The sequence below is a fragment of the Cupressus sempervirens genome, chromosome 2 (assembly GCF_028749045.1).
Source record: "Cupressus sempervirens isolate cs-2001-9-10 chromosome 2, ASM2874904v1, whole genome shotgun sequence".
Lineage (NCBI taxonomy): Eukaryota > Viridiplantae > Streptophyta > Pinopsida > Cupressales > Cupressaceae > Cupressus > Cupressus sempervirens.
In genome coordinates this window covers 112,033,023-112,047,342 of record NC_143119.1, presented here as the reverse complement: position 1 = coordinate 112,047,342, position 14,320 = coordinate 112,033,023, and the positions used below count along the sequence as shown (strand labels likewise).

The following is a 14,320-nucleotide window of genomic DNA, read 5'->3' as shown; positions in this document are numbered from 1 at the left end:
GCTGCATTTATGCAAACAAGTTGCCATATAGACTGGGGACTACTAAAATAGAGTGGATATTCGTAGGACATAGCAGCTACATTGACAAACAGATCTATTATTCCAGGTGGTCAAGAACAACCACCGCCTCTCATGGAGACCCTTGCAACTATGGAAGTTGCCTTTCGGAGGACCTTCCTAGAACTCCAGCAAAAAAAAAAAGCTTGGCTAAGGAATGGGAGTTGGAAAGGAAAACTCTTCAAGATCAATGGAAAGCAGAGAAAGTTACCATGGAGGAGGCCTGGAGGATAAAGAAAACTAACTTGGAAAACAAGATAGCCACAGCAGAAGCAAAGAAGATGGACACCCTAAGAGTACTACAAAGTGTTTGGACAAAACAAAAGACAGCTGAATGTGACTACAACGGCTACAAGGAGCTCTTAGTACAGGAATGTCTTCCCATCCCTCTTCTTAAAATTACAAATTTTTTTCAGTGCTCAGTAGTCGTTTGGAAGACGAAATCTCTTCTTCTTCTTTTTTGAGTGGGTGGGGGGATAGATGTAGTCGGAATAAAGTAACTATTGTACTTAGTACTTGTTAAAGCTTAATCGGGTTGGGTAGTTAGGAGGTAAGGGAATGCATCGGTTGACTTTCCCAACCAACCAACCCTTCTATTAAGTACTTGGAAAATTGTCAATGTACTCATGATGTTTTTGGTATGAATAAATAAACCATTTCCTCACCAATTGGTATTGTGGTATTAAGGTAAATTCTACATTTTGTTTTATGTGTATATCAATTGCATTATTAATATTGTATCATTTGCATTACTCTATGAGCTTCAATTGTATTTCCATTCTACAGAGCCCTCTTCTAAAAACTATGGACCTGGATGAGCATAATGTTAAGCTTCTAGTACAAGATCTATAGGACAAGTGTGACCTGCCTTTGGGGGTTTTGCAAACAGCTAAGCCCATTTCCATGTACTCCTTTTGCCTAGAGAAATTAGACTTTCAGGAAATCAAATCTCTTTAGCTGATGTATACGGCCCTAGTACCAAAATTTGATGATATCTAGGACCAGTTTCACACTGGTAAAGTTGTAAAGGAAATTTTTGGTGATGGTATTATGCAGAAGAGGGTCAATGACCTAATGCAGAGGTTGGGAAATCTAGAAAATAGCATGGTGATCCTCATTCGAAAAAAGTCATGATATTCTTGGGTCCTCACTTGATAGTCTCCACAAAGTGTTGAGTATATTGGAAACTGGCTCTAGTTCTCTCCTAATCCTTGATGTGGAAGTTGGTGATAATACTAGACAAATCTTTGGTCCAGGGAAAGGGACTCGTGTTATGACAAAGTTGGTGGTTAATGCTCCTTAGCCTATTCTGGATCTAAAGGTTTTTGGGTGCAACCTGTCAAGACTGGAGGAGGATATGGAGGCTTGTATCAAAGAGTTGCTCTGATGGTTCAGGTTTCTATTCTATTTGTTGGCTTTGGCATCTAGTTTTTTATTTTTGGTTGTATAATTTTGTTGGGTGTGTTTGTTGGTATTGTTGGTTTACAGCATAGTCTCTTTTGGGGTCTTTCTTTAAATATCTCTATGTAACCTTTTGTAATTGGATTTCGAGTCCACTCAAAACTTGTTTTTGCCATTAAAAGAAAAAACTCAATCCAGAAATGCTTGTAATGAGAGAAACCTCAAATACTAGTGCAAGAACAAGCATGGTGATTCAATTACAATAGAAGAATGACAAAATAATTAAGGTTGAGCATATTTTGGAGATGTTGATACAAAAAAAACATGATTAGAAACAAAATAACCATAAAATATTACACCAAAGTCGACACAAATTTGTCAAGCTTGAATACCATGACAGATATTCATTATTAAATACTAAAATAATAAAATCATCATTCATCGTTATATTTAACTTCATAAAGATTATCATTATCATTGTCATCAGATGATGGGAGTAAACTACAAAAACCACACAAAAAAAGTGTTGCTGTCTATCTTCCTCTATCAAAAAGAGATTGTTGAGCAATGACAAGATTCAACTTAGACTACTCTAGGTCTAAATTTCTCTTCCTTGTAATCAATTTGGTTTATCAAAAACCCCATGCAATAGGTGCATGTACGTCCCCAGTGCAGGTACGTTGCACCCGAGTGTTAGGAACCTGTGTGTTCCTTCTGTTTATTTTGTTAGAGTAGAGTTGTTGGACGCATATGCTTTGTAAGTCGTCCCGTGAGTTTATTTTATTATCCCACATGCATAGGTAGTATTACTTTTCTAGATCGTACCTAGTATATAAGAATAGGTTGAGGCCCTTGATGGGCACGGACGAATTTATTGTATTGAGCTTGCTCAAAGGAGGTTACCCCCTCGAAGTGGCTTGCGATCAGTAGATTTATTCTGAGTTCTGCTATCACTTTGTATTCTGTTATTTCGAGCATTCTCACGTTATTGCTATAAGGAGGTTCTTCTCATCTGGTATCAGAGCACTCTCTTGGGCTCGCTGGGTGGAAATTACATCAAATTTTTTTTCTGTCGTGGCCTTCAGGTTCCTCTCACTTCTCATATCTCTTGTTATTGCAATAACTCTTTTCAGTTGTTCTGTCTGTGAGTGAATTTTTCTAAGTCGACTGTTCAGAAAAAAAAAAAAAAAAAAAAAAAAAAAAATAGAGTAAAAATTTTTCTGTTTTTTAGTCGTAGCTTCCTTGTTTGCTTTCTGTTTCTGCTCATACTTCCGCAGAACGTCTGCAATATCATTTCGCATACTTCCTTCCTTGGCGACCCAACCCCAAATTTTACATATCAAAGCCCTAAATCCCTCATTTATCTAATTTTAGGGTTTGCCCTATCTTTTTCACCTCTCATCCAATCGCCACCAAACTGAGCCACAAGATTCAATTCCTCATTTTGCTCCCTTATCCCTCTTGGACTGTTCGCCTCATTTCGCCTCCCTACCCTTGAAACCCTCATTTTTCTTTTTCCCTTGTCCCCAGATAGTCTCCCACCACCCGTCGAACACCCATTTCCTATATGAGTTTTACCCAAATCCAAGTTTGCCGTAACTAAAAAAGTTTTTGTTTCTCATCTTCTACCCATTTCTAAAAAAAAAAAAAAAAAAAAAAAAAAAAAAAAACCTTGTTTTATGGTTGTTACGCGTACAGGAGCAAAAATCATGGAAGAGGAAATTGCATCCCTCAAAACCAGACTTCAAGATCTGGATGACAAAATTCTGGGTCTTAACTTTCAGCAGTCAGCCATGAGCCGAAACCATTCAGGAGATACTGGGTCCTCTTCTGGCAATTTCCGTGGACCAAAGCTTGATTTTCCACGCTTCGATGGTTCTGATCCGACTGGATGGATCTATAGGGCAGAGCAGTATTTCAGCTTGCATAATACTTTGGATAACCACAAAGTCTCCCTTGCATCTTTTCATTTGGAACATGAAGCTCTTCAATGGTTCCGTTGGTACATCAAGGCTAATGTAGGCCCAACGTGGAGCGAATTGTGCACCCTCATTTTGGAGCGCTTTGGCCCTAGTTCCTTTGATGATTTCACAGGAGCACTCACTAAACTGCGTCAAACAGGCACTGTAAGAGAATACCAGACAGAGTTTGAAAAATTAGCTAATCACACAGAGGGCTTGTCTGATGAATTCTTCCGTAGTTGTTTTGTCAGTGGTCTGAAGGATGCACTTCGCTCAGAAGTCAAAATGTTTCGACCTACTACAATGATGGAAGCCCTTGGGTTGGCTAAGTTAGCGGAAGACAAGATTAGTGCTCTACAACGCTCCAGATCTAATTTTGTTCCATTCAGAAATACAGGTTCTCACAACCCTCCAGTCATACCAGCTCCCAGAACTACTCCGATCAAGCACTTGTCTGAAACAGAGATGCGAGTTAGGCGAGACAAAGGGCTTTGTTATAATTGTGATGAGAAATGGTCTCGGGGCCATAGATGTGTTCAGCAAAAGCTCTATCTCTTGGATGTGGATTCTCCACCGGAACTGGAAGAATATGTAGATGCTCAGGAAACAGTGGATGCTGAGGTTGAGCCTCACCAGCCTGAACCTCCTTCCCCAGAAGCTCCACCAGAGATATCTGTCCATGCTTTGGCAGGAGTCACTACTCCACAAACCATGCGGGTCCAGGGTTTCTTCAAGAAGATCCCTCTTACTATACTCATTGATTCTGGTAGCACTCATAACTTCATTGATCCACGAATAGCCAAACAGGCTGATTGCTTTATCCATCCCTGCTCTAGCTTTGAAGTCATGATTGCCAATGGGGGCACTTTACCTTGTAAAGGGAAATGTCGCAATGTGCGTCTCTCTATTGGAGATTATAACATGCGCTCTGACATGTTTGCCTTACCCTTAGGTGGCTGTGATGTGGTTTTGGGTGCCCAATGGTTACGCACTCTTGGCCCCATTCTTTGGGATTTTGCTGAACTTTGGATGCAGTTTTCAGCCGAGGGGCACCAACACACTTTGAAAGGCTTACAACCAGGGTCTCTCAGCATCATCAGTTCACACCGTATGGAAAAACTTCTTATCAGGTTCTGCAGAAGATTGGTTCAGTTGCTTATAAACTGGAACTTCCTCCTTCTTCCCGCATTCATCCAGTCTTTCATGTTTCTTGTCTAAAGAAAGTTCTGGGTACCACTGTCAGAGCACAAACTACTCTCCCTGAAATGGATACGGAAGGATCCATTATCCTGGAGCCGGTGGCAATCATTGACCAGCGCACTCGCCAGCTTCGCTCTCGCTCCATCTCTGAGGTCTTGATTCAGTGGCATGGCATGCAACCAGAGGATGCTACCTGGGAACCCCTTCTTCAGATTCAACAACAATTTCCACACCTTAAGCTTTGAGGACAAAGCTTTTTTCTAAGGGAGAGGGGATGTTAGGAACCTGTGTGTTCCTTCTGTTTATTTTGTTAGAGTAGAGTTGTTGGACGCATATGCTTTGTAAGTCGTCCCGTGAGTTTATTTTATTATCCCACATGCATAGGTAGTATTACTTTTCTAGATCGTACCTAGTATATAAGAATAGGTTGAGGCCCTTGATGGGCACGGACGAATTTATTGTATTGAGCTTGCTCAAAGGAGGTTACCCCCTCGAAGTGGCTTGCGATCAGTAGATTTATTCTGAGTTCTGCTATCACTTTGTATTCTGTTATTTCGAGCATTCTCACGTTATTGCTATAAGGAGGTTCTTCTCACCAAGTACCCCCACCGTGGCCAAAACGCGGCCGCACTAGTTAGCACACCCAGGTGGGATGAGAGGACACCTATGCATCCAGGGTGCAGGCTTAGGTGCGCCCAAGGTGTGCACAGGGTGCGGCCAGCATTTTGCATGAAAAGTCAAAAAAAACTTTTTTGCTTTTGTTTTTTTAAGCATGGGAACTCTAATTGAGTGTGGGTGTTTTTTTATTGTTTTTGTGATTTTGTTGATTGTACTCACTTTGATATGGCCATGATGCATTATTTCATTTCACTATTTCATCCTACTCAGCTCATTGTCATCATGACAATTTTTATGATATATAATACTCATATTTGATTAATGAATTTTGAATCTTTCATCTTTGACATTTGATAAATTGATAGTCAATGGTTGACTTACATGCTACACTGTACTATGTATGGTTTATATTTTTCATTTATAATTATCATTATTATGTTTAAAAGTTTTAGTATTTATAATTTTACTAGGTTGGTAATGGTTATGAAGTTTCAAGTTTCAAGTTTGAACTTATGGTTCGTGTATCGCATTTCAATTTTCTATATTCAACTATAATTGGTATGTTATATTGACGTATCATTTCATAATTAGCATTTTCAGTCATATATGTATACTATGCAACCTCCCCCCCCTCCGCCATCCCCCCGTCGTCCCCAAATTGAGGCCCCTTTTTTCCCACACCCAAAACTCATCCTGACATCCCCCCACACCCCCACACCGGTGTAACACTGGTTTTATCTATTTTAAGTTGATTAGCTAGCTTTGTTGAAGTGGATGGTAGAAAATGTAGTACATTTCCACTTAGATAAGGCAAACAAGAAATCCATTGACTTATAATTTGGAAGTCAGAAACCTCCTGTCGTAATCTCATGAGCAGCAAATGGGCTCTTGAACAGACAGTTGTGAGGTCTAGCAACCTTAGGCAGCAGATTGCAAATCTGCGGAAGTCTAAGGTGATGATCTTCAATTGCTTGAAGACATCACCTTCACTTTTTCTTCAAGGGAGTCGAGGTTGGGATCTCTTCTTAATACAAATACACAGATTTACATTGCCTCGTCTCATAATAAAACTAAAATTCACAGATTTCAGCCTACAAAAGACCATCATCTGAAAAATAAAATCCCCTCTTTTCTTTGTTGTTATGAAGAGCTGCAACAATAAGATATTACAACAGCACCCCTTTACTTTCCTACTATAACAAATATAACAGCAGAAATAAATTCATAACAGCAGCCCAAAAACTATACCCCTTCCCTGTAAAGAAAAAAAGGAACCTTATCTTTTCAAAAATGCTTCCTTGAATAATGCTCGGTGGTTTTCAGTTTTCATTAGTTTTCAGTTTAAACAATGACAGCTTTTTGCCAATTAAGGAAAAACATAAAAGAAATAAAATGTAAAGAAACACAGAAAAATTGAAAATACCTGTATAGGGAAAATATCCCTGTGTGCCAATTTTCCCTCATAGCCCTGTAGATAAAAGAAAAATGTATAGTCATAAAAAGGAAAGGGACTCAATTCAACTGTGATCACAACAAAACAACAAGATATTTGAACACAAACATTAAACTGAAGTGCATGATGGATTTCCAACATCCACGTTTTTTCTGTCATTTCCACAGACACACTATTACTGTTGCTAGTTAATTTGTAGCAAAAGCCAGCAAAATCATTGAATAATAGCTTGTATACAACTTACAAGTCCACCTATTCCAATGCCATCCTCTTTGACAACATCCATCATCAAAGAAAATAAAGCATTTCCAGTTTTCCTTTCTCCTCTGCCATCTATTTGCTTCTGAGCCATCCTTTCTCTCAATTTTTCTGCTAGATCATTTTTTCCATATTCAGTAAAATTCGAACTACCCAAATTCATCTGAGAAGCAGGTGTGGTAGACGAGGTAGATGCTTCTGCAATTTTTGATTCTTGATGACTGTCCAGAGGCTCCTCAAATAAGTCATCCAAGGAGCCATCTGCAGCCGTATCACTGAACCTACTTAGTATCGAAGATGATGTTGAATTTGAAGCCTCCTAAGAACACATACATAATCTTGTTAGGCTCCCCATATTATTCAATTAAAAAGAGGAAATCAAGTCATTTGACTGCACATCATAAGCAGCAAATTTCTAAAATCTGATGAGAGAATCAAAACTGGTATTTGATAACATCAAACTAGAGTCCAAATGCTCTACTGTGTTATCAAAAATTGAAGGGAGAGAGACAAAAGCCTAAAAAGGAATTTGTGTAAACAAAAAGTCATGACTCTTGAAAAGAATCTCAAGAATCATTCCCTTGCCTCATCAATCAAAAAACAAGCTGAAGTGTCTGCCTAATCTGCTCAAGTTTTTTGAGATAGATAAACAATTATTCACCAAAAAGAACATATCCTTAATACTGGAAACTAGCAAAATTACACAAATAATACTGGAAACTAGCAAAATTACACAAATGTCACCTGTTCTCTAAGGGGATACAATAGACTGAACTGTAAAGTTGTGTTCTAGTTCCTACCACCGTGTAAGAAAGCTTTATGTGCATAACGAATTGATGATGGGCAAATTTGATATCCTCTTCATTTGACAAATCATTCATCTTACCATCTCATAACAGGGTTGAAGAGTTTTAGTCTGCTTCAGCTTCACAGTCAATATGTTCCCCACATATGGAGTGTCTAATGTAGGTAGTTGAAGTTTTTCTTCAAAATGTTAATGTCGGATCACAGTTGAAAAACAATGAGAATTTTACTTGAGAGATGCACTTCTGGATTAGATTGTGTGTTAATACTTTTTGCATCAACATTTCGAATCACACTCAGTGATCTGTAATCGTCTATATCTCCTCCAGCTCTTCTCATCCTGATGATTGATCAGTGAGTGTGATTTGAAACGTTGATGCAAAAGTATAACACGCAATCTAATCCACAAATGCATCTCTCAAATATAATAATGGATTATGGAAATCTGTTCATGTTGATGAGAATTTTCTTTGTGAGGCAGACCCAACTTTAAACATTACAAATTTCATGCACATTATTTGATTAATTTTAGTACACTAGGTTCTTGCTAACGTTAGCTCATTCTTCTTATTAAATATATCTTATCTAGAATCTTATTTAATGGACATTTAGGTTTTTGTTTTTAGTTTTTCTCACTGCCTATTTTTAGATGCTAAAATTTGCGTTTGTAAACTCTATTTAAGAGTTCATTGGTAATGTGGAATCAAAGCACGCTTGAGACTGACTCCCTTATAGGAGGGCTCAGGATTTTGGAAGCTTTTAATTTTTGAAAAAAATCATAATTCTAAATTTTTCTTCATGAATATTTTTGGGAAATTTCTTTCAGATGTTTCAGAGTTTATTGAAAGTTTCCACTGGGATCAGAAGTCAACTGCAACTCTGTGTGCATCTGATTTTTTAGACACCATTTGGGGGTTTATGAAATCACGATTTATAATCAGCGGTCCCACCTGTACATTTTTTGGCTACATATCGCCACCAAAATTGCAGGACTCGTATCTAGTTTTTAGAAATTTTTGGCAGCCTGAAAACACAATTTTCCCTGGCCCGTGCCATGTCACTAATCTCCCTATGCTCTTTTTATGGCAATTAGCAGCAGTAAGCAGCATTTGAAGAAAAAAAATCTCCGAACATGTGTTTTTGACATTTTCTGGGAGTCTTTGGCATTTACCGCCCACATCAACCATTTAGGCATCTGCGCCCAATCAGAGAAAGAGTCTTTTGAAGTTTATGTTTTTCCGCTGGACAAATCATACGCACTCTGCACAATGGAACAAACCAACAAGCCCGCGATCTTCCATTTTTCCTTTTAACATCATGACTTCTGGGTTGTGTCCAAAATCTGCCATTGGTGATTTTTTTTATCCAGATATTTTTTGGTATTTTCTGGGGGAATGATTTTCTATATTCGTTAGCACCGGAAAAAAAACGAAGTTCCTGATTTCAGCAGTGGATTTTCTGTATATTAAAGATAAAGGTTTTTTAATTAATTGTTATTCCTTACAAAACTATTTGGTGGGTTTTAATATTTTAATCCAAAAATATATATTCAGTGGATTTTTATAATTTTTCTTCAAAATTCACCTAGTGGGTTTTCAGAAATTTTTACTCAAAGTCAAGTGGGTTTTCATATTTTCCCCTTAAAAATAATTCAGTTGGTTTTACCGTTTTTCCTCAAAAATGGAATTTGCTACTCTCTGATCTATATCTCTGCTTCTCATAGGTTTTGATCAATTTTTCACTTCAAAAATTGTGTCGGGTTTTTATCAACTTTTCACCTCAAAATTTGTGTTGGGACTTGGTCAAGTTATTGATTCGGGTTCGGTTCCAAGTTCGAAGTTCAAGAACCGGTTCGCAAGTTCGTCAAAATTTTGGAAAGAGGTTTGGGTTCGTTTGGGTTCATTACTACAAAAACATGTAAAAATTATATATATATATACATATTTATGAAGTATGAGTTAAAATTAGAATGTAGCATAGTGGCATAAACACATTTAAACAACAAAAACACCATATTTTGTAATCATAGTGATCATACCATCATATAGTTCAAGTAACAAGTTCAACATGAAAGATTAAAAACATTAAAGGTTCTCTTTTAGGGCCCTGCAAGCTGAAAAGATAAATAAAACAGGGGTGCCCATTGGCGCTTGCTATATTTGTGATTGCTTCTAATGGTAACCTTTCACTTGTTGAGAGAAATGACTAATGGAATGAAAATCAATGATCTTTCTCTTCCCAGTAAGGATAAACTCTTGAATATTCAGTTTGCTGATAATACTACAATTTTGGTGATTTTAGAGCAATGAAATTTTGAGAACCTAATGTCCAAGCTTGATGGTGCTAAGATTTCCAAGAGCAAGACTATGTTGCTAAGCTGGAACTGTTCACCTCTTGACTAGTTTAAGAAGTTTGAGCTGAATTGAGAGGGTTCCAACATGCAAGATACCTTGGCATCCCATTTGCTATCAATCCTTCCCTTAAATCAATATGGGATTGGATCAAGGTAAAATTGAAATTAAATCTCCAAATGGAATAGACACTATCTCTCCTTGGTTTATAGAAAGCAAGTTTGTCAAAAAATTATGTTCTCTTATTTTCTGTACCAGGCATATGGCTACTTTGCAATAGTCAAGTTAATGAAATTCAAAAAAGAATCAGGAAATTCCTTTGGTTCGACAAGAATTAACAGCATGGTCCGTCCGTGCCCAAACCAGACTTCGAACCAGTTCGAAGTTCTGCTGGTCCGGGGGTGCAGGGACAAACCATGGTAACTTAGGATTTGGTTAATTTTCTGCCTCAATTTTTTTTTCCTGGTTTCTGCAATACACAAAATTTGTATAGGATATTATTTCAAGGTTTCTACCCTTTTTCCCAAAAAAAAAAATCCTTTGTAATCTTCAAATCATGTATCTTGCAGTCTGTTTTGAGAATCTTACTTGTCTACAAAGTTTGGAGAGCTTGTCATTTTTTTTCAAAATCCTGACAGTTGATCTTAGTGTGTTTCTCTATTTCCAGGGAAGGACAATTCAGTTATCCAACATTAGGCCTGATATTTTTTTGGCTAAGTTGCCGAATCAGATGCGGATGCATGTATGAGAATCTGGTTTTTTTTTTTTTTAGTGGTGTGTTTGGATGTGTGCGTATATATATGCAAGAAATATACCAAATTAAATTTGGGTCAAGTAAACACACTACATAGTAAACGATACTAACCATAAATTAAATTTCTAGTGGTAAATAAAGGATTTGTAAAGAATAGAGAAGGTGCTTATGATGCAAGAGATTTGCTAAATAAAATGCCCAAGTACTGCTAAAATATAGGACCAACCAAGCTCAAGGAACTTAAACCAATTCATTCAGATTTAAAAGACTCTGCTAATCCCTGATTCTCATGATCAAACAGTTAATGTCAATAATTTAATTCATATTCTGGCACGGGCAGCAAAAATCTACATTCCTATCAATGATTAAGTATACACCAGTAACTGCCCAACTAACCTTGGCAAGGAGCTTTTCAAAATACATTATCCCTGCCCATACATCTTGAAACCCTGATGAATTGGATCTAACAAAGTAAATAGCCGAAAATGTTTTGCATGGGGTCATCTCAAGTTCTGCAAATGAAGGTCATCTATAGTTTTGGGCATACATACAAAAACAACAGAAACGGAACTCTTTGTGGCAGATTTCAATGTCCATGTGGTTCTAGCTACACCTGATCACCAGAGGATGGATGATTCATCTAGAGATAGTCTAAGCAGCAGCTTGAAAAGGGTAAACATCTACTAACTTTTCAAGTGAAAAATGAAAAAATTTACTTTTCACATTTTTTTTGGCATCTTGGGCTCTACATGCATCCTGATGCTTGCGATGCACATCCACGGAGCATCCATAGGGTGCTGATGTGCTTCTTGTAAACACCATGAGAGAACCCACCTTTGCATCTGCATTTGGGGGTTCTTGTTGTGTGGTCTTTACACCATTGCCCCATTGCAAATGGCACCCTGGGAGGAGTCATTGTCTTAGGTGGTTTTATTTGGCAACATTTTTTCAATTCTCCAAGTCCAGGGTGAGTTGGAGCAAAATTTTGTCTCAGGATTGTGCGGGCACTTTGGTGCCACTTTGAGGAATTTTTGTGGCCTAAATCCAAGTGGAGTGGAATTTTTTAGTCCAGGAGAAAAGAGTTTGCATGTTTGACAATGTTTGTGAGAAAACCATGTCTTGGAGAAATATTGCATCATCGGAATTTTCCCTCTGGGGAAATTTAGCATCTTCTAAAATTTCCCTCATTTCCCTACCTCCCACACTTCTCCCAAAAATCTCAAAACTCAGGCCCTTACTCAGTAGTAACTTAAGCATTGCAATTTTAGAATGATGAGGCCAAGAAATTGATAATTTTCCAACGGATTTTTCCTCTTGGGGAAATTTCACATCTTCGGAAATTTGCCCACTTTGAGTCCCCCAAGTTTTGCCACCCCTTAAGGCATTAGAAGATCCATTTATGCCATGAGAACAACACCATGGACAAGAGTAGAGCAAGGAATCACCAAGGAACATTCAAATAAGGATATTTTAATAACATCGTGTCTTGGGGAAATTTCCCATCTCCAGAAATTTCCCTCCTTAGAAAATTTCCCATCTTCGGAGATTTCCCCCATCTTCGGAAACTTCCCTCTTGGAAAAATTTCACATCTTCAAAGATTTCACCAGCCAACTATCATCTTTTGTTAATTGTCAAAACCACCTTACCTCCTCAAAAAACAAAAAGAAAAATAAAGAAATAAATTTTATTTAAATGAGGATAGAGGAAGTGAAGAATATAAAATATAATATTCGGTTTTGGACTGTGATGAGATTAAAATTTGCCTCAACTTTGCAAAAAGGTTGGTTTTATATTGGGATGGATTTTGTTTATTATTGATGTGATTCTATTTTCAGATTATTTTTTCACAAGCTTAATGTTTTTCTCCTTTGTTTTGCAAGTTGAATTCAAGAAGGAGAAGGTATGAATTGAAATCCATCCTTGCAAAATCTTTGAAAATCAGAGCAGCATTGGTGCACATACCCTCCATCGTCACACCAACAGAAGGAGAGGATAGAGGGAAAGGTGATGATCAAGGCATCAAGACTTCAAGCAAATACTACAAGGAGATGGCTCAAGCCTGAGGACTCAAGTGAGAAGGACGGATTCGTGGACAAGCTGTCAACGCGCAAACTCAAGTCGGAATCAAGAGGAAATTCAGGAAAGCACAAATGATCTAGCTACAAGAGGACATATTCAAGGAGAACCAAGAAAGATCAAATTCACAAGTTCACAAAGAAGCAAGTGATTCAAGTAACTCCATGAGGAAATTCCAAAAGATGATATTTTGTCTCCTCCCATTAGAAAATTTCAGTTTCAACCACAGTCAATCAAATCATGCCAAGTGGCTTATTTACTCATTGGCTATCAAAACATTGTAATTTTCTTATTGGCCCATGAATTGGTGCCTTCATGTAATTGGTTGCAAATTTGGCAACCCTAATTAGGGTTTGTGGGTAGAAATCTCGGCCCTTGATCTTGAATCAATCTTGGACATTCGTTGTACCGGAGGTACTATTAAAGGGCCAAGGCCTTTTCATTTGTAATTCATTAGAGTTAGGTTAGAGATAAGAGGAGATTAGAATAGAGCTAGGATGAAAGATTAGAAAGCTAGAGTAGAGTAGGATAGCCAAGGGAGAGACTTGATCAAATTGTTGCTATAATGCTTGTCAAAGTAATTGATAATTCATTGTTGGTTCTAAATGGTGACTTACTTGTTATTGCTTTGAAGTGTTTCATGGTTTCCTCAATCTTTCACTTCAAGTAAATTTCTTTCCATGTTTTAGAAGTTTAGTTGAATGGAAGTTGTTGTGGATATTTACTTGTTTGACTCGAACAAATCTAGGCCACTAGCATCTTGTTGATGGTAAGGGTGCCTTGTGTAATAAGCCAATGAAAACACTCAACTTCAATTGATGTTCAATCTTTGGTTTGTATCCAAATGATGGGATTAGAGAGAGAATATTGATGTGAAAATCAGTTGTGTATTCCTTGGAAGCTTGCACTAGTTGGGTGGAGTGGCTGATGAGATTACATCTATTAGAATCCAAGTCATTTGTGATTCCTTGCATTCATATTAGAGGTAGAAGTAGTAGTAGAAGTTAAGTTTAATTTGAAGTGGAAAAGTTGGAAAATCAAGCTACATTTTCGTTGCACATTACAAAGACGAAACTTTAGAAGTGCAAGAATTGATATCCATTGAATGAATAGTGAAGTCCCTTTGTGATAACCAACATGTCACAACATAAAACTGAGTAAAATCCACGATTAAGAATGAACCTTGAAGTCATTTCATCATCCTACTTCGCAAGCTTAGCATGAGAGATGACCTTATATCAAGAGAGGATTGAGTGTTTGGTGTTTTTCTTTGAAACATTAAGTATTTGATTCTACATGTTGTAGCGAAACAAAGCTCACATCAATACGTCCAGGAGAGCATCCAATAATTAAGCTATTTGGTCAGCAATTTTGCACATTCTCACA

General features: G+C 37.6%; 1 protein-coding gene across 2 annotated transcripts in view; it reads right to left on the bottom strand.

Annotated features, from left to right (window-relative positions):
* The window catches only part of LOC149571276 (MAP3K epsilon protein kinase 1-like), a 128,284-nt gene that overhangs the window by 53,886 nt on the left and 60,078 nt on the right, over window positions 1–14,320 (bottom strand). For both annotated transcript variants that reach the window (XM_089812837.1, XM_089812836.1), the window contains exons 13-14: window positions 6,935–7,267; window positions 6,661–6,705 (exon numbers count right to left, since the gene is read on the bottom strand). In XM_089812837.1, coding sequence (XP_089668963.1) covers window positions 6,661–6,705; window positions 6,935–7,267 — 378 coding nt within the window. The remainder of the gene's footprint in view (window positions 1–6,660; window positions 6,706–6,934; window positions 7,268–14,320) is intronic.